This window comes from Calidris pugnax, unplaced genomic scaffold (assembly GCF_001431845.1).
Source record: "Calidris pugnax isolate Ruff unplaced genomic scaffold, ASM143184v1 scaffold133, whole genome shotgun sequence".
NCBI classification, from domain to species: Eukaryota; Metazoa; Chordata; class Aves; order Charadriiformes; family Scolopacidae; genus Calidris; species Calidris pugnax.
Window position 1 is genome coordinate 2,321,061 of NW_015090977.1, and position 20,684 is coordinate 2,341,744.

At 44.7% G+C, this 20,684-nt stretch overlaps 1 protein-coding gene across 2 annotated transcripts in view; it reads left to right on the top strand.

Moving 5' to 3' along the window:
- Positions 1-19,177, top strand: part of FAM222B (family with sequence similarity 222 member B) — a 34,369-nt gene extending 15,192 nt beyond the window's left edge. Inside the window, exons 2-3 of one of the 2 annotated variants that reach the window (XM_014953278.1) lie at positions 11,924-12,051; positions 17,458-19,177. In XM_014953278.1, the coding sequence (XP_014808764.1) occupies positions 11,970-12,051; positions 17,458-19,043 (1,668 nt within the window). In that variant the 5' untranslated portion in view covers positions 11,924-11,969 and the 3' untranslated portion in view covers positions 19,044-19,177. The remainder of the gene's footprint in view (positions 1-11,923; positions 12,052-17,457) is intronic. The other variant, XM_014953279.1, reaches the window with a different exon arrangement.
- Positions 19,178-20,684: the final 1,507 nt, after the last annotated feature.

The following is a 20,684-nucleotide window of genomic DNA, read 5'->3' on the forward strand; positions in this document are numbered from 1 at the left end:
TGTAATCCTTACGTTCAATCTGCCACATGGAGTACAGACCAGTTCCTACATTGGAAATCCGTAGCCTATACTTCCCAGAAATGCGAGTTTAGGTTTTAGACTTTGAAGGTTGGTTAATCCCCCCAGCGGTTAATACCAACATAAAATTTTCTGTGATGTCAAGCCTTTCCTCCGAAATGCTTTTTTTTTTTTTTTTTTTTTTTTTTTTTTGCATATGTCAACTATGCAAAGCAACGCTCAATTTGAGAAATTAACATTCAAACACTCTGTAAGCACTTTATTTTTGTCCGCTTTGTGAGCAGCTGAACACATGTCCAGGCTGAAATATGCTGAGCTGCTGCTGTTCCCCAGTGAGCTGTGCCAGTGCCCATGGGAGTGGTGAGAAGGCTCCTGGCTGCGCAGACGCAGGAGAATTTGGAACTTTGTCCGGTGTCCTGAAAAGGCACTCCTGACCTCCGGCCTGGAAAAGCACATCTGCAAATCTCCTGCTTTGGAGCATCCCAGGGGAGAGGATCCCAGCTAAGCCCCACTAAATCATACCCAGTTTCTCAGCGAGATGAGCGCTCCGGTCGCTGTCATCCCAATCAAAATCCCAACCGTGGCTGATGGCATTTGTAATGTTGCAGTGTGCATTTCTTGTTCGGAGTAGTAGTGCTTAAAGCAAAGTGTGTTTCTCTCTGCATTAAGGAGTCAGATCCAGCTATTCAAAGCAAGTTGATAAATTGCTTTTCATTAAGCGTCGGAGCGCCAAGGGGTTCAGTATGTGTTCCAAGGAAAAAATACATTAATTACAGCTTCTGTAGAGCATTTATCAATCACATAGCTATAAACAGTACTAATGGAGTTAATTGAAGGTAGAAAAATTTACCTTTTGAATTTGTTGACTGTAGCAATTCCGTGGTTGGAGAGACAAATTGTCTGGAAATTAAAATCAAGCAATACTTTAGGGATTGCCTGAGTCGCTGTCTCGAGTACACACTTGACCAGACTCTTGCACAGTGTTTGGGGGGGTTGTGCTGCCCTTTAGTGGCAGATGCACCATGAAGGTCAGGGCTGTTGCAGCCCAGGTAGTGGGAAGCTCAGTGTTTGTTCAGGCCAGTTCATGCTGTGTTTGCTGTTGAGGTATGGTCCTACGGGCTGCGGGAGCAGTATTTGTTCTCTTCTCGCCCACGCAGCCAGGTTGTGTTTACCACACAAAGGGATGTCTCACTCACTGTAGTACAGTTACAACTGCCTCCGTGTCCTGTCCGTACAATTTATTTATTGCCGTGGTTACGTGTGGGGTTCTTTTAAAAGAAAAAGGCAAGTGTGGAGGAGGAAGGATGCACTAAATCAAACAAAAATCTCCCGCACTCAGTAAAACGTACCATGCGAAAAAGAAGTATTTTGTGAATGTAAACTTTGGATAAAGGCACTGTGTTGGTGGCTGAGAAAGGAATCAGGTGAGGTCGCGCTGATGCTTGTGGTGTGCAGAGGCTTTGAAAACACCTTACACACTCATGTTCCTTTCCCTGCAGCTGTTTTGAACTGCCAGCCATGCAACTGGACGGCTTTCATGCTTCTTGGGAAACCACAGAATAGTAAAGACTTCTTACAATTGCTTGCAAGTAATGTATTACTTGTCCCTTTTCCTGTTGAGTTGCTGTACGATGGCCTTTGTGTTTCTTGGAAGACTGATAAGGACACGAGGTCTGTGTCAGGACAAGCCAGTGGGGCACCAGCACCTCATTCTGCAGGTTGATGGCAAAACGCCTTCCCAGTGTCTGGTCCAGCTCTTTGGTATTCGCCTGATGGCTTGTATTTTCTGCTGGTGAGTGTTTTGTACTTGTGTTGCAGCTTCTGTTTGAGGTTCTTAGAACGCTTTTCATCTTTACAGTAGGCTGCACAATATCTCCAGCTACAGAAGAAGGTCTTATCTTGCCCTTACAAATGGTAAAATATATCTAAGAGCTGATGTGCTTACGGTCCGGCAGGAAGTTCTGGCACTGCACACAATTAGAAATCTCCAATTTTGTATCTTAAATAAAAATCTACCCTATATTTCTTCACTTGCTTTGTAAATTGTCGTTCGAATTTCACCGCAGGTGGGACCTTAATTCAGTATCCAGAGCTAAATACTAAACCAGACAACTGTCAGTGTAGTTGTACAGGTCAAAACGCTACACATGCAAAACCAATGCAAACTGAAATCCATCCCCCTGGTGAGCCTGCCCGCCTGTGTTCACACACCACCAGCACACCTGGTCCGCAAGTGAGTCACTTTTTAAATTTTTTCCTAAATATGCAAGCTCAGTTTTCTGTTTTGTATGAAGTCTAATTCAGCCTGCCTCATCTCATTTGCAAATATTTCTCATTTTCAAGTGAACCTATTTTTGAAACAGGACTCGAAGCATATTTTTCAATATCTAACAAATGTCTGGTTTGTTGTTTGTGTGTTGCATAGAGGTAAAATTTGTTCAAAGTTAGCTCTGAAAAAAATGTTTTTTGAAATAATCAGCTTGTAATAAACAGGGCAAGATAGCTACTTTCCTACTCGGGGGACTGTCATAATCTGTAACTTCTAACGTTATTTTAGAAGGGAGAACTGTCATCCTTCTGTCATGTGCAGCCACAAGGATTTCTGTAAGTCATGATTAAGACTTTAATTCTGGGCTTTTGTAGAGTAAGTGTGGAATGAGAGAAGATAATGATAATGGTGATCTGTGCGAAGCAGCCACTGGAGAGGGGGCTGTTTCATGTCTCCTTTCCCCTTTGCCTGGGCAGCTGTTTGCTGTACTTAAGAAAACCTTCCTTTCCAGATCTGGGTAGGCAAGAAAGTTGAGAGGGCAGGAATTCTGGCTGAGAGCGGCACGAGGAAGCTCACAGCTCTCACATGTCCTTTGTGGTAAAGTAAAGCCCAAAATTACAACCTCATGCTTTTCCCAGACCTTGAATATGTAGGAAAGCTGCACCTAAAACGGAGATGGTGCAGCTTCTTGCTGATGGTGTTGAGGTTATAACTGCAGACTCTCCACCATGGGAAAGGGGTCGATGTGTATTTTGGTTTCTTATCACTTGAAGGCAGAAGGAAGTTGCGTACAAGGACGGAGAACATCTGTTGGTGGGAATGTGTGGTCCCTCATTGGGGTATGTGTTAGCAGCATCCTGTAGTTTGTAGAACTGGGCTGTTGTGAGTTTGCTTTGGATGGAAGTCATCTCAGCTAACCTTAGTACCAGCATGTTCACATGAAAACGTGCGCACTCGTATCTGTAAGTCTGTTCTGTATTTTATAGTAGCTGCTGTGATATTATAGATGCTGCTCAAGCATGTAGGAAGAAGGTGGGTTTAGTTTGCCCTGAGGATAATGGATGCTTTGGAGGAAGGAATGTTTTGCACCGCTCAATATCTTGTTGAAGAAAATGGTACCGTCTGTGAGTGTTACAGTGATGGGCAGGGAGTCTGTTTTGCATTTTGAAAATACAAACGTAGGCCTAATGTCTTGGGCAAGTTAGGATTTTGATGACAATGCTGTATTTTCCTGGTCTCTGCTCTGAACTGCTGCAGTCCCAACTGTAGCATCCTTTGCTCCCTCTCCTAAATGACCCTGCAGATTTATGCGCTGTGAAATGTAACTAACATCCCAGACTGTTCCTTTATCCCTGTTTCCCACCGGTACAGCATTAAAAACTTGGAGTTGAAAGTTACCATATAAAAGGAGAAAGAAAATTAATTAAAGGTCAGAGTGCTTTAGCGTAGTGAAAATTCAGAGGAAGGAGATACAAAGTTATTCAAATCCCTTTTGACTTCAGGCGGGTCAATTTTCCTATTTCTTGCATATGTTCCCATGGTAAAACCACAAGTAGTATCTCATCTGTCTCATAACTGACCACTAGCATATGTGTTTCAAGCACAGCCAGAAATAGTCCTTTGAAGCTTTGGCCAGGCCCTACAATAGTCCTGACTTGTCTTTTCTACACCTTTCCTTTGCCTTAGAAGCGGCCTGCAACACCTGGCAAGACCTACTTACGCCTGTGTTGTCTGTCAGCTCCTACCACGTTGCAGAATACGGAGTTAAATCTAAAAATAGGCTTTAAAAGAGGTGAGAGCTTTGAGCAAAGTAAAATAAGCCACTGATTTGGGTCATGAAAGGGAATTGATGTCACTGGTTCTCCGTTGCAGCTGTCTTGAGCTCAGAAGTTCTGTTCTGAGCCGTGAAAATGCGGAGGAGTGGTGGTGAGCAAATGGCGCTCCGGAGAGGGAAGCGTGATCTGCTTCCTGTTCTCCCCATGAGACTGCCCAGACCGTGACCTTGTGAGCCTGACGTGAGAAGTCAAGGTGGTATTGAATGCTCCACAATTTCATTTATCTTCACGGTCGTCTCCAGTGGTAGAAAACTGTCACCCACTGCCATCCTTTAGATGAGGAGCAACCACGGCATTGGGTGATTAAATGCTTCATCCAAAATTACGTCAGGAACCTGTGGTGATCTGGATACTTCCCTCAAAGTCTTCTGTCATAGGCTGGCCCATAGTAAGGAGACCACTGCTCTGACATATCTGGTCAAAAAACCTTAAGTTTGTGTGTGATTTTTAAGAGTTGTGTGTGATTTTTGCCCATTTCAGAGTGGTTATGTGGCTTCAGTAATGTTTGTTAAGTGCTTTGATATGCTTTGGTGAAGGGCAGAGTGTTAATAATTAAAATTGGAAGGAAGTTCTGAAGTAGTATGGGGGATGACGACCGCTTTCTGGTCTGTTAGTTAACAAAAATGCAAAATATAAACGGACGAATCAGCAGGAATTTAGTTTAATGCTCCCTTCCCCCAGCCACCTGCATGGGCTGAGCACAGAAAGCAGCTAATTGTCTGCTCCGCTGCCGAGATGAAAGAAGCTGGTCCTGCAACAGGAAAGGCTATTGAACTGCATGAAGGTGGTAAATTATCAGTGCTGAAAACCTTTTGAGTTGGTGTCTTCACGTGCTCAGAAAGTACATTATTTGTACTGGTATTTACAGGGTTCAGGCTCTGATGAAACCAGCATCTCGTGACATCAATCTTAGGTTTCAGTCCGTGTAATAAAGAGGTCGGTAAAACTGAAACTTGGTTTTGAAACTCCGTGCCTTGGTGGTGTTGGGGCATTGTGGAAGGGTGTGTTTGGGATACGAGGACAGGCCCTCTTAATGGCTTCATCTTGGCCAAGCTAACGAGCTGTTTGCAGAAACTGCGCTGTGATTTGCAGTGGGCAGACTGTAAGAGCAGCCTTGTGTTTGTCCATTTTACTGCTCGCAGTTTCATTTGCAAAGTGCAAGCAGGAGCAGGCTTCTTGCCAGCAACAGCTTCATTCAGATTAGGGCTTTAGTTCAATTATGTCCAATTAACTTTTATTGCAGATAGCAGTGATAATTACTTGCAAGTCAATTTTTTGGCTGTGGTTATCCCAAGGCTAAAGTCTGAGCTTGATGGATTTTAATAACTGAAGTGACGTATAGCTTTTCCTCTTTTTTTTTCTTCTTTAGGCCTCAATTAGATGAAAGGTCAGAAGCTATGTAAAAATCCATCTTACAATTAAAGCCAACTGTTCTACTCTTCAGCAAATGCGTAGCACTGTGTTTTAAAATAATCTCTTGGGACCGACCTAAAAAAAGGCTTTTTAAACTCGTAAGATCATAACCTTGAGCTTTCTGCTGCTTTATCCGGAGAGTGAATTTGATGGAGCTGATGCCACACGTGGCGGTACCTGCCTGCCTGGAGCCCAGAGCCTCCACCATGGCTTTTGTTACTGCACTACATCCTGTTCAAAATTGCTCACCTGGAAGCCTTTAGTGATAGCCCCTGGGCGTGAGGAGTGTGATATGAACAATATTCCATTTAAGTGCTGTTACCCCAAAGCTGCTTCCTTTTCTTCCCTGGTGAGAGTTGCCGTCCCGGCTCGGGGAGAGGAGCCGAGCTGTGCCGCAGCAGGTGCCTCCTCTCTCCCCAAAGCCACCCCACTTCCATTGAAATTCTCTCCGCCTTCCCCTCCAAACTATTTAATTTTGTTGCCTGAGTAGCATTATAAATGGAGGTCAGCCTAAAAGGTGAAATGGCGTACAAGCAAAATCGTAGTTAATTAAACTGCAAGAAGCAAAAATTGATTTTGATGGAAACTGTTGCAGGGCTCTACAAAAGGTCCACCTGAATGCAGAAAGCCAAAAGGTCCTGTGCCGGCAGATGCTGACGGTGCTCTCCGCTCGTTACAAAAGGCGACTTTCTATTGTTCAGCCTTCCTATTTATTTATCCCCGAGTACACTCGATGCTATTGTGATTTATTGCCATTTCAAAAGGCTACCTCTCTGCGCCTTATTTTGCAGTTTTTCCATTTATAAAACATTAAGAGGATGTGATACTGGCCGGCGATGAATACAGTGCTAGCTTGGTAATTTTGTTCCAGGAAACGGTAAGATTTATCTCTGGCTCTTCAGCAGTCCCAGGAAAGGGCCATTCTGGTAAGTGCCCAAGAATAAAGGGAGGTTTTGGAGCTGGAGGAAGGCAGGAAACCTGCAGGATGGGTCTAGACACCGTCAGGCGAGGCACGGCTGACTGGTGGGAATTGTATTGAACGCTGAGGCTGGTGGGGGGTTCAGCAGCTGCGGTTGACACGAACAAATTTTTGAAACCCCTAGATTTTAGGTTACTTTGCAAGAGAGGAAAAGGAGTGAATCTCATTTGGTCTCGAGCAGCCTGCCGGGGGGTAAATGAGACACTGAGTTTCCCTTGGAGCATGAAAATTGGCCCGGATTCAATTATGTTCCCTGGCAAGCTCTTTACAGACATTTGTACCAAAGAAAACTTCGCAACCCCGAGTTAGTTTTTGTTTTTGTTTGCAGCGTTTATATAGGCTGAACTTGGAATGTGCCGCGTGCGCTTGGGGGTTGCCGTGAATCCTGCCAGAGGTTATGGAATTTCACGGGGCCACCTTGTGAATAAGGAGGAGAAGCGAAGCGTGTCAGTCAGCCCCAAGCGCTTAACAACCCTCGCACGGCTTACGGGACCCCAGGGTGCTGGAAACTTGGAATACTTTGGAGCTTTTCTTTTGTGTGTGTGGGTAGATGCTTCTGCTTCCTCCCGGCCCCGAGCTTTGTGAACAAGCCTGCAGTTAATCGTGGAATTTCAAACATGCGTGTTTACTTTCAGGAACCTAACTTTAAACTTCACCAGCTCGCTTTCGTCTAAACCGGCTCAGTTTCCCATATTTCACTGGCTGGGGATGGTTTGTGGGGAGCGTTTCCTTTGTGTGCTTACCCTGTAAGGCCTCTTGGGAGCTTCAGAGACTGGCGTATTTTAAAACTTGGCAATAACTCTACATATGTGGTCTGTTTATATAATGATAAAGCTGTGTTAGAGTATTAGAAATTTCCTAGTAGTACTGAGTTGCTTTACACCTAGGTTTTACTCTCGCTTGTAAAAGTCTCCCCTGGCCTGAGGAGCAGCGGGTCTGGCAGAGGCAATATTAATCTTTGAAAATCAGCTAGAAAATACTATATATTTTTAGTCCAGAAGACAATATCATGGTAAGTTTTACTGGAACTGATTCTTAGCTCTATGGGGAGGGTGTTGGCAATGGGAGGAGGTGAGTTGTTCTGCCTTACCCCGTGAGCCTTGGTGGTGACAGGACTTAACTCTGAAAATCAGTGCAGGGGACACTGTGCTGCCTGGACCAAAAAACACCCTGATGTGCAGGTAAGTCTGAACGTAACAGTCATTGTGGGGATGTGATAATTACTTGCAAATCCCTCTTCAGCTTAACATGCTTTGATTTAATTATTAATAAATCTTAGCAGAAAAAAAATCTGATCGTGTGTCTAAACCTGTGATTTAATAGAGTGTCCTGCAGTATCTGCACTGTTAAGATTATATCCTACAGACAGATTGGATTCAAATCACTTCCAAGAGGGGTATTTATTTATTTATTCCAATCTAATGATTGTTTTCCTCTAGAAATGTACTTTATCTTTTTATATATGTTTTCAAGACAGAGCTCGTTATGCTGTGTTTGGCAGCGCAGAATCTGTTTAAAATACAATTTAAAAATTTTAAAGGTAGGGAGTTTGCAGCCGCCCGCCATTGCTGGGTGCCAAAGCCTACTGGTCATCTTGCTCTCCAGTTTGCAGCGGACTGGTTTAGATGACAGTGTTACTGGTATAGAGTAAAACACCCCTTGGTTCTTGACTCGCTGTGTCCGTTCCAGTTCCCCCAGTAACACACTGCCCGTCCTCGGAGGGGCTGGGGCAGCAGCCCCACAGGGAGCTTTGCAGGTGCTGGTGCCCACACAAGTTGCTGCCGTGGAGCCAAGTCTGCTGGTGAGAAGTCTTGGATGTGCCAAGTTCAGTTTATCTCCCGCTCTGGACTAATTAGAAGCAATAAAGCCAAGCGCAGGAGGGGATGATGGGCCCAGCTGCCTTTGTGTCAGGACCCTGTGCTGCCGTCCTGAGACTGTGTGTAACAACAGTTTGAGACGACACTAATGTTCACCTCCATCCCAAGTACAGTCCATGCGGGGGATTTTGGTTCATTTTAGCTGGGTGGTGTGTTGGAGTTGTCTGCTCTGGCTTGTGCTGGAGATGAGTCAGGACAGAAAGAAGCAGGCAGGTGCTGAGAATCACAAAGGGAAGTGAACAGGCTTGTTCATAAAGATATTTCAAATGCATTTTGTTTTCAAATACCAAGATCTCGATTTTGAAAAATTGTTAATTTCATAGAGAACAAAAATTGGAGCAGGATTTTAATTATAATATGGAATTCAGGGATGGAGTTATGGTCAGCACTTCTATATAAATCTGAATTTCTTTTTTTAATGCTCAGCAGTGACCTAGATGGCATCAATTTGGTTATTGCAAATCAAGCTAAAAGAATGATTTTATGCTTCCACTTAAAATGATTTTTGTAAGTCCAGTATTTCCTTTAAAATTATTATTGCCACCCCAGTCTTTTATGAACCTTTGGCATTGCCTGAAATGATTATCTGCCTGCGGGAACAACTTGCCTTTATAGCCCTCTTTGTAGTGTTCCTCTCTGTATTGGAGCTAAAGCTTCTGTAAATACATGTTTTGACCTTCAAGGAGATGCTGCTGTCTTATCACAGAAGCCTGGCTATTCTAAATTGAATGCTGGGACCACTCTTAATCACTTGTTCTCTCTCCTAATGTGCCATTATCCTGTTTATTGCTGCGTGTGTGGCGCTGAGCCTCTCCGTGGCACTTCAACAAGAGGCTTACTCAAAGAGGCACAGCGTTCAGGCTATAATGAGCGTTAATGATGGAGCAGGTGAGCAAAGCCTCCGCGGATCTGGCTGTCAGAAATGCTACTTGTTCAGTCGAAGAGTGTGTTGAGTGCAGGGCTGCACTGCAGAGCACTTTTCTCTCTGCCAGGGCCACACACCAACGTGCCATCGGTTAAGTAATGTTTTAGACACACAGCTCGTTGGCTGTGTGGGGATGGGAAGTAATTCTGGGCTGGTGTCAGACATTATTGGAGTAAAAGGTAGATGCTTTGCTTACCTGGAGTAAAAGGAAGATGGGAATGGCGTGGTCTGATGGTTTTCCGACTACAGTGAAGGCTCTTAATTTTGTTTGTCTGCTTTTCACTGAGAAATAGGTCTTGTTTTTGCCAGTCTTCTAAAGTTGATGAAATGAGGAAGAAAGGGAAATACTATTTTTTTCTTGCTGACTGTGAGTGTTTCTGTTGCTTACTCAGGTAAAGCTCTGGCAACTCACAGTGGTTTTGTCTTCTGATTAAAAGGAACCAGGTTGTTGTTTTGTCTTTTTGGTCTTGCTGGGTGTGATTTGGGGCAAGAAACTGCTGCTTGCAGGCTGTTTGAAAAGTTTCACTGAACATTGTGTACTTAGAGTTATCAGTGATTCTCATCTATAAAGGTCAAGCAACTTTTTAAGTTGTGGATGCGACAGGTCTTCGTCATCGTTTCTGAACACCTTCTGAAAGACTGAAAACTCCACCTGCTACAGAGAGTGAGAATAAAATCCAGGTTTTGACCTTTTTTGACAACTACAAGTCTTGAATTTGTAGTAGTGCAGATTGTTACTATCTGCTAGGGATGAAATGGAGAATGAATGTACACTTGTTCTCTTGGTGGTTGCTCTGTCGTCCCTGTGGCTGGGTGACATTGTGTGTTTGTTTCTCATGACACTGAGTTGTGGTTACTTGGGAGTGGGTGAGTTGAATGGGCAATACCATGGATTTGTCAAGCTGACATTCAGTGCCCAAAATTATTTGTAATTGTTAGTCACACTGACACCCAACGGGCTTGATCAGTAATGCTCAGTCAGCTTTTGAGAGCACTCACACAGTGAAGATGCAGAAGTTTTCATGAATTAGCATTTGCACAAGGTTTCTTGACTGTTGGTTTGATCAGCCTTCGCGTGTTGAACCAAGAAGATGCATACGAACATGGATCTAATGAATTACAGTGAGTAATTGCTGTGCTGAGGGTAAGCTTGAAGTCCACGCTGTTTGCTGGATCGGTGCAGGTACTCCTTGGGCGGTCTGACTTGCGACGGTGGTCTGAGGTTAGGTTTCAAATTGAAGTCATTAAAATATCCCTGCAGAGAAATCGGCTTTTGGAGCTTTCTGGAGCATGAAGGCGGTGGTGTTATCCAGGACACGGCGTTGACGCTGCTGTGTCGGGTGTCATCCACAGGTTTCATTGACAGTAGCTTACACAGTCCTCCACAGTGTGACTCTCAGAAGTGGCCTCTGCAGGGTTTCTGCAGCCGTGGCTTCTCGTGCTGGTCTCGAGCTTTCTGCTTCACCTGTCTTGATCTTGGAACGCCTCCCCAGCTGGTTTAATTGGGGTTTTGAAACAACTGAAATTAAACCAGCCTCTAACTTGTGAAGCCTTTGACTCTTTCCCTGTTTTGGGGGCCATATAACAAGCCCCAGGGCCTTTCAAGCTGCTCCTTAGATGTTTTGGCAAAAAGCTGGTGCTTGTGGAGAATCTGGGCAAGGAGGAGAAGTCGACTGATTCTCCAGCTTGGCTCAGCCACCCTGTTTCCTAGATCTTTCTAAAGTGCTCGTGGCTGGCTGTGGCTTCACCCCAGTAGCTGTGATGGGGGATTTGAGCCAGGGCTTGGACCAGGTGGACTTTGTTCCAACTCAAATTTCTTTCTGTAATTCTAGTAACACTGGGAAGCTTTGAGCCTGAGTTAGCTTTGTTGCTGGAAGCCCCCCTTGTATCTGTACGCCCATGATGGGGTTTGAGGGAGCCAGCACGGTGTCTGTATAATTAATTTCAAGGTTTGATTTCATAGATGCCAAACCTGTGCAGGAGAGGGTGGTGGCACCTCTGCAGCTCCTTTGTGCAGAAGGCACGTCTTGCTGTTTGTCTAACCCGGAGCCGCACAGGTTAGCGAGTCTCCTGTGAAATGAAGGAAGTTGTAGCCATTCATCTTTCAGCCTAATGGACCACAGAAATTACAAGCTGTAGCATGCAGCTTAATCTTGCCACGAGGCAGAGCGCTGCATACTTTGCCTTCAATTTATGCATGCCATGCCTTTTTATTAAATGGAAAAGAGCAGTTGACAGGATTTCTCCAGAGGACTTGCTTCGGCTATACCTGGTGGATAGCCAGCGCATTTCAATATATAGTAAAATGAATGATGGTGGTTTCTTTACCATTCCTAACAACCACCTTTGAAATTTGAGGGCAGAGTTAAGGACTATCCTCTGTGTGTCAAGCAGCAGAGGAGAGCGAGACGGCTCTTTTCGTTTTAACCCTGTAGATGACCCATTTCTTGAAGCATTTCTGTTGCTGTCAGGAGATGCAGGAAGGGCCGGAGCAGCGGTTGCGCATCTGTGCTTGGTCAGGCCTTCAGCCAGAGATGGCTCTTTGCCGCTTTCTTTTCTGTGTTCCTCCTTGTATTATAACTTTGAATTGTCTCTCTGTTGTTGCAGTGTGCAGAGGAGTGAATGCCCCATGTTGTGTTAGTGCCTGTCTGCCATGCTGGCCTGTCTGCCAGGACCAGGTGACCTCTCCTTTCAGCTTCTTTCTTACACGCAGATGAACACTGGACTTCAGAAATGTGAGTGACGTTTTGTCTGCAGGATGTGGTTAACTGTTAAATCTGGCTCTGGTACAGCTGTGACATAAAACTTTTAGGATACAGTGGAAAAAACTATTTAATGTTAGAGTCTTTCTTTTGTTATGCCTTCAAGGCATCCATCAATAATGGCTCTGAGAAATCGCTGTGGAGGTTCATGTGTGTGCAGCAAGCTCTCCCCCCCCTCCCCTTCCTGGCTTTATAAAGGTTAATTTTAACCACAGCAAGATGAAATGCAAGTGAGGTTTCTGTGAGATTCGTGCCTCTTTGCTGAAAACATTTTGTGCTAAAACTGTGTCAGCTGACTTGCTTCTTAACACAACTTTTTCCTGACTCTTCTTCACTTCCATTCGTTTAATTACTTGTAGACACCAATAAAAGTTGGATCAGGCTAATGCAAACCTTTTGAGGTCAGCAGCTCTGTTGTTCTACATACCTGGGGCATGTACTGCAAATATTAGTGATCTAGCCCAAATTACTAAAGTTCAAAGTTTCCATCTTCTTTCTGATGTCTCTTTGGTGCCTCTGAAAATACGTCTGCAGAGTACTCTGATAATTCTTTTTTTTATAACTTCAGTCGTTAATAGTTGTACTAGTATTTTTAAGAAGAACTTAAGCTTGGGAATGTAAGTTTACCGGCTAGAGATTTTTTTAAATCTTACTGTGTGTCTCCTCTTTATCACTGAAGTTGCACATTGATTGTTCAGCTGAAATTTCAGAAATTCCTATGTAAGGTCCAACTTAGTTCTTAGGGCTGTGACCTGTCTCTTGGATTTGAAATGTGCATTGGGAGATCTCTGTACCCTCAGTTTGCTGATGGACTCGTTGCTCTTTAAAACCAAGTAATTTACACTCCAGTTAGAGCTAGAATTGTTATTATGTTAAGTCTTGTGGTGCTACTGAAAATAGGTAAGATAATTTTCCAATTAAGGGTGACATGCTTAAGCCCTGCCAGAGGTGAATGACACTCTTCACGTACACAAGTGTGCTCCCCTACAGCACTCGCGTAGCAGTTTTGCCAACTCCATGGGCTTGGTAATTGTAACGATGCTTTTGGCAATAGTAAAAATCTTTTTACTCACTTCAGGACTTCCTTAGATGGAATGAAACTGGACGTTCCCCTCCTTTCTCTATTCTGTTTCCAGTTGGAGGTTTGCTGACCGAAACGTGGGTTGGTGTTTTTTTTTTTTCCAAAGGTAGGCTGTTGTGGTGGACTAGGTCCTTGCGTTACGTGAAGTTTCTTTGGTGGCTCAGAAAGCTTAGTTCTGAAAGCAAATGGGTGAGGTTCGTGTGAGGGCAGCTGTGCACAAATCAGGTATTTGCTAATTACACGTTTATGAGGCAGCGTGCTGGTATGTGGGCAGTTTCTTAACCTGATGGTACCTGATGCCGTTTCTGAGAGCTGCTTATCCCCGTGCTGAAGGCATCGCTCTATCCTGCTTAGTGAAGAGCTTCGGGTACTGCATTTAAAAGAATTTAGGGCATAAAGTAGCTGGCAGGCACTGGCTGGCAGTGGTAACGCTCAGCTGTTCCAGTTTGTTCTGATTTAGATGGAAAATGAAACTGCTCGTGCAGCCCTTGCTCACCCCTGCTGCAGATGTGTGTAAGATTAATTGGTGCGTTTCACTCCATACTGTATATGCACAAGTAGTCTAGCCCCTGGCCAAAGGAAAGCTGAGTTAATGAGCATTTTTAATGAATGGTGACTTGTGACTTTTGATGGGGGGTTGGAAGGAGGCTTTAACAATAGTGCTATTGCTTTTGTAAAAGGCACAGAACTCCACATGATAGCCTTTATTCAGACTTACACTGTTTGTATTAATAATTTTTTAAGTGTAGTTTTCTGGATCAGACTTTTTATTAACACTTTAAAATCCACATTAGTCCAATTATCTTTTTTTCTTACTCACTTTCAAATAAGAGGCATTTTTCTTAAAGATGGTCTGTGCAGTAGGAGTTTTGTAGATTAATACACATATTTTTTCCCCTCAGAAACTGATCGCTACAGGACTTCCAATTTCAGTATTTTTCTTTGAATTCTCACTTGCATCACAGGAAAGGCTAACCCAGAAATTTGTCTTTATCCATGCAGAGGACTTCTCACTGACTCCATATTGATATTCTCTCCTTCTTCCCAGTGACTCCAGTATAAATCTGAGCAATCAACCAGGATACTTGAGGCAAGACTGTTTGGGCAGCGTCTGCAGCTGCTGTTGGACGTGGGGTGATTTTTTGTGACAATAGGGCATCGTAAAGCTTCTCGAGGAGCTTTTGGGGGTAGGGACAAATGAGAGAGGAGCAGGTTGAGACAGCACATGGGGTAATCAGCTAAAATTGAACCCTTTCTATGGGTGAGGGTAGAGAAACTGCTGCAGTTGAGATTTTTATGCAGAAAATGGGCACAGCTGTTTTTCGCTTGTCCCGACGCCGATGCTCTCATTAGGGTAGAAATCCTGAAGGCCTGTTTGTATTTTGTTTAATGCTAATGAAAATTTAACTGTAGGCAGTTCTAAAAGCAGTGGGTTTTAAAGCCTTAATGTGAAACGCACTTAAAAGATGCTACATTAGTGCTGAGGTGAGGCAGAGAAATATATCTCATTTTGTGATAAAAATAGCTCCTCCAGCGGCGAGACGCGCACAGGAATGTGACCAGATGAATCGGTTGCCACGGGATTAGCAGGAGTGTGAACTTGCAGCTCACCAATTTATTGGAGTAATTGCTCATCTGCACGCTTTACGTTATAGTAAACATGAAATAATTACTTTACAACAAAAGTAATCTGTCTTGCATTTACCGTTCGGTAACTTCGTAGAGCTCATCCTATTGCTTTCTTAATGTATCTTGTTCATCTGCCATCCTCCTCAGCATTTTATGGCCTGTTCAAGAATTCTTACACTTGTGGTATTCCAATACCAGTGTTTTCTTTCGGTCTATTCTAGCTGGTTTTCCATTCACTTAGTAACCAGACCTAATGGTTCTTTACTGGTTTATAGGATATTTCTATGGAATATTGAGGCTCTGTTTGAAATGGTGGTTGATTCCAGAAGATCCTGTCCAAAGGATTTAAAATACGTTTCGCCGTTTGGTAGGGTGCTAAACCTGATGTTGGTGCATCATTTAAGTTTTAACTGAGGGGTTATTTTCTCTGATCAGAGGAAGGAGTTCTACATTCGGGCTTAGAGATGTGTTGTACCCAATAGCCACAGCCTATTCAGACATTGATGTTTTAGCTGCTTTCTAAAAGCTTCCATCACAGTTCCCACGTAAAGGAAAAATAGATACTTGAGTAAAAAAATATTTAGTGTATCTGTTCAGTGTTTATATTTACCACCTAATTTTCTAATATGGCTGTAGAAATGTAAACCAGGCTGGGAACTTTTGATGGTAAAGGTGTCTTAAAGGATCTACTTAATTTTTCATTTGAAAATAAAAGCTTTATACGACAATGGGCGTAACAGCAACATAAACCGTAATACAGACAGGAGTGGGTTTCTTTGTCCATTGTTGATGGTTCTTCTCTGATTCGTGGTGAGTTGCAAGGGTCGTTTCTTGGGGAAGAAGCAGAACTTGATGAGCGTGGGCAATGCTGAAAATAAAGGTTGGGAGTTCACGAAGGCCTTGGCTGTTGAGGCAAGGTAGGACCAGCACACTCCATGCAGAGGCTCTTCTCTGTGTTAGGAACATAGCAGCTGGCTCAAAAGGACAGACAGAAACCACCTGCCTGCGGGTACGGTGGTATGAACAGAGAGGATGTTCAGGTTAATATCAAATGAGTGTTTCCTTTGATTAAGAGAAAGGGTGGGATGTGCCAGTGTTTGGACAGCACAGAGAGTAAGAGCATAACCGGGGCGGTGGTATGTGCTGTGCTAGAGATGCAAGGCATCCTGCTTGCAAAGCTTCTTATTTCACAAGAGATATTATTATTATTTCTATAATTAACCTTTCTTTTGGTATCCATCCTCTTTTCCATTTTCTGGCCCTTACTTTCAGAAAAGTGAGTGCTCTTAGAGCAGTTCTGCTCTCCTTCACCCGTGAAGACAGGAAGATGCAGGATGCAGAGAGAGAGAGAGAGATGGGTGGTAGTAAGACTTGAGCTGTATTCAGGAGCCTTTTGCAGGCGATTTGCAAGGGTTGTTTTCCTGGGAGCATCCAACTCTTTACTCTGGAGCATTAGATTTCCTTGGGTCAGAGGGCCAGATGTGGGGCTGGGGTGCTCTTGGGCTCTGGAGGAGCCGGCTGCCGCGTCTCCCGTTCTTTCAGCACAGCAGCAGATGGCATAGGGATGCTGAAAATTTTCACAAAAAGGGCGGATGGTTTTTTTTTTTTTTCCAGTAAACTGTTTGTAAGGTGGTGCTGGGGAAAACAAGCAAAAGCAAAATCGGATTGTCAAACTGCAAGCCGTTATTTGAAGATTATAAAATCACTTCTAAAGCAGTAGTCCCATAGGAGTTAAGCAGCAGAGCTGAGGTAGGGGAACGGCCCAACTCTCTGCTTGGAATGTGATTATAGCCAGAGAGGCACAAGCATTTCCTTAGATTTCTGAAGCTGCTGAAGCAGTTCGAGCTTGTGGGCAAGGTAGGTATCTGGTAAATCAAAGTCAAACCACAACCCTGTCTCCAGAAGTCTTTTGTCTGTGCCTGGGGAGTGGCATGTTCTTAATCTTGTTGGGTAATCATGTAATTTTGCTGTGTGATAGGAGGATGCTGTCCTGAGCAAGGTGCCACTCTGAAAATTCAGCCAAGGAAATAATTGCAAGCCATAAAATAATGCACGTGTAGCCTCCTTCCATTTGCTGAACTTGGACTGACAAGGGCTTCCTAATGGACGAAAAGACACTCAAAGTGCTTTCAGATGTCAGCGTCTAGGAAAGAACTCAGATGTAAATGGAGGCTTGAGCTGAAGTGCTTCGTATGGTTCCCACCTCAGCATTACACGGGTTTAATGTTTAATTCATAACTTTCTGATTTCTGAATTACACGGTAAAGATACTGAGAATGGCTTGAAGAGCCATGGGGAGGCAGCCTTAAATTAAGAGAATAGAAACTCACCCACCACCGCAAGCAGTAAGAAATATTTCAACCCGGAGACAATCCGATGTTTATAGCATGTTGCCTGTTTTTGTCCAACTGTAGATACACTCTGATCAAAACACTGGTTTCATTTTGCTCCCCTGGGCAGGTCTTGCCTTAAGCTGAACTGGGGGTTGCATTGGTCACCAGGTAATAAAGGGAATGAGGTACCTGGTACGCAGTCTGCTGGTCTGGGAAGATGAAGTTCTTGCCTCTTGATTCCTTGGAGATTTTCTACCTTTGTTGTGCAATTGTCTTGCCCTGGGGTTGATCCCTTGCTTATCAGAATCGGTATTGACGAATTTCCTTTCTCCACAGGGGACACTACACAGAAAATGAGATCTGCACAGTATCCTACCCCAGCAGAATTGGATGCTTATGCTAAGAAGGTCGCCAACAATCCACTGACTATCAAAATTTTTCCAAACAGTGTCAAGGTTCCCCAGAGGAAACACATACGCCGTACTGTGAACGGACTTGATACTTCGGGCCAGAGGTACAGTCCTTACCCGTCTCAGGCCACCACGAAAACAGGCCTCCTGGCGATAGTCAAATCTCCAGCGAAAGGAATTATCAAAGACTTTGACGGGACGCGCGCGCGTCTGCTGCCGGAAGCGATGATGAATCCCCCTTCCACACCATACGTTGCACCTAGCACTTTAACCCACCCCCAGGCGCTCGCTCGCCAGCAGGCTCTCCAGCATGCACAGACTTTGCCGCACCCCCAGAGCATCCCGCAGCCACAGACTCTGCAGCACCCTCAGGGTATACCACAGCCACAAAGCTTACCGCACCCTCAGGGGATACCGCAGCCCCAGGCGCTGCCGCACCCTCAGAATATGCAGCAGCCGCAGGGCTTGCAGCATCCTCAGACCATGGCACACCAGACTCTGCAGCACCCCCCCAACCCTTTGCTGCAGCCGGGTTTACATGGAAGCAGAAAGATGCCGGATGCAGACGCGCCGCCGAATGTGACCGTGTCTACCTCAACCATTCCCCTCTCTATGGCTGCCACCCTGCAGCAGAACCAGCCACCGGACCTGAGCAGCATTGTGCACCAGATTAACCAGTTCTGCCAGGCCAGAGCTGGCATTAGCACTACCTCAGTGTGTGAGGGACAGATTGCAAACCCCAGCCCTATAAGTCGCAACCTGCTTATCAATGCAAGTACCAGGGTATCTACTCACAATGTCCCTACACCCATGCCTTCCTGTGTAGTAAACCCTGTAGATCATGCTGCTGCTGCTATTCCTCCTGCCTCTGTTAACGTGCCCATGGTGAATATTAACAGGGTGCCGCCTGCCTACCAGAACGAAATCAAATCGGTTGCGTGGAACCAGCACCAGCTTGCACATCTGCAGCAAATGTGTGGGGATGCTGCTGGGCCTGCTGGACTCGCAGGGAAGCACCCTCAGAGAGAGATGGCAGGGCAGAGTTTCCCCGGCAAAACTTCAAACTACCCTCAAGAACTGTGCATGGGCCAGTCCTTCAGCTTGAAGCCCCCCATCGAGAAGCCTACGCCTTCTCCGCCTGTGAACGGGTTGCAGGGACCCTTGCCATATACCAATGGGCACTATTTCCAGCCCATCTGGAATAACATTCTGCCCACGCCCAACAGTGACAGCTCTGGGTCCCAGGACCTCGCCATGCCTTTCCACGGGGGACAGCCGGCAGGAGCGCCGCTAGATTGTGCAGGAGGAACTCATTACAGAGCTGGAGCTGGCCCATCCAGCCAGAATAATGTGATGCAGACCATGGATTACCTAAGTGGGGACTTCCAGCAGTCCTGCTTCAGAGATCAGAGCATGGCCGTGCTGGGAAAAGTCCATCGGCCTCCCATGAACCGAGCACCTGAACCAACCGATAGTCGAAATCTTCATATTCAACACCCAGGGTATAGATAGGCTGCAGTCACTTTCACAGACAAAAATTATAGGTTTAGTCTTAATTTTAATTAATAAGCAAGGCATTTTTAACTTGCAAACTTGTGTGATCATTATAAGTAACCCTTGGAAGAAGACATACTGTATATTTAAAAGCTTTGCTTACATGTTATCTATCTCCTTTATGCATCAAATATTTAACATGCCTTTTGTTTCAAAAGAATTCCATTACACTACTTCACGCCGCAGCTGTTTCCTCACCGCAGAATCCCCTTTGTGCAGCTTTTGCCTTCTGCTGGGTAGCTCCTCTCTGGACTGATGTTGAGTTGCTGCAGGGTTTGGCAGTTGCATCTGTTCGCCAGCTCCGTCAAGAGCGAGGGAGCGGAGCTGCTTAAATTTCCATCTCAATTTCCTCTGAAGATTAAGAGCAACAGAATTTGTCAGGAAGCGGGGCTTATTTTCGACTCCGAAGCCCATTTCATTAATGCATTAAACATTGACCATTTGCACTGTCTAGAGGCCTATTTAATTGAAAAAGAAGCCTACGTTTGAAAAGAGCTAGTAGGGTATGTATTTAGGCGTTAATATAGGAAGAAGCTTTTCAGCTGTTTCTTGCCGAGACGCCCGTCTTTATCATTTAGACTTTGTCCAAAGTCAAAAGTCTCTGGCAGATTTTTCTGACGCTTTTGTGTTTTTTTGTGGACAGGGTATGGAGGAAGAGGGGGAATGGCGGGTCTAGGAGGTAGGCAGCCTCGCTGCTGTAGTTAATCTGCCTTTTTTTTCTGCATTTCGTTTCCCTTCCCTGCTCCCCCCTTTTCGCCAGCCTAAGAGCTAACTTTGTATGATGAACCCCTCGCTGCTAGGAGTCTGGCCGTCCTGACGTGAAGGGAATCCAGACCCACTGACAACTCCAAAAAAGGGTTCAGTCGCTTCTCCGGTAGCTAGAATTCATTTTCAGGGCAAGGAGACATTAACTCAAACTCGTCTCCGGTGCAATGAGCGGGGCGACGTGGCACGGTCCCCATGTGGCAGCGGTACCCCCGGGACGGGAGGGGGTTGATCCGAAGCGAAGCTCCGCTCACTCTGGGACCCAACGGGTCCCCTATCCCTCTCCATCAAAACAGCAAAACAATTCTCCTCTCTGGGAATTAGCAAAGCTATTTATAACATCCCTTTTTCCCAGGGTCTCGGTGCCTAACTCCTTCTGTTCCTTCCCCACGTCGCTTCCAGCAGCCAGTCGAGTCGGTGACCGTAGGACACTAACTATTGAGTAACCTCAGCGTCTCGTTCTCCTCAGTGTTACCCAAACACACCTTTCCTTTCTAACAGCCGAATTTGTTGTAAGTAGAAAATTCCTCATCTCTCTTAACGAGACTAATACTTGAACATAATGATCACAATCAAGTTTGGAAATTAAAAAAAAAAAAAAAGAAGAGAAAAAAAAAAAAAAGAAAAAAGCATTTGCAACCAAGAGAAAGGGACTTAAGTCCTCTCGGTGCTGTCGGATGGGGCTAAAAAAAAAAAAAGAAAAATTAAAAAAATAAATGCATTGATTCTTTATATGTACACTGGCTAAAAATATTGCTCTACACTGTAACTTTTAAGTGTAATATTTCTGTATGAATGTCGCCTGGTAGTGTGGGTTTGAGTAGCATTGTGTAT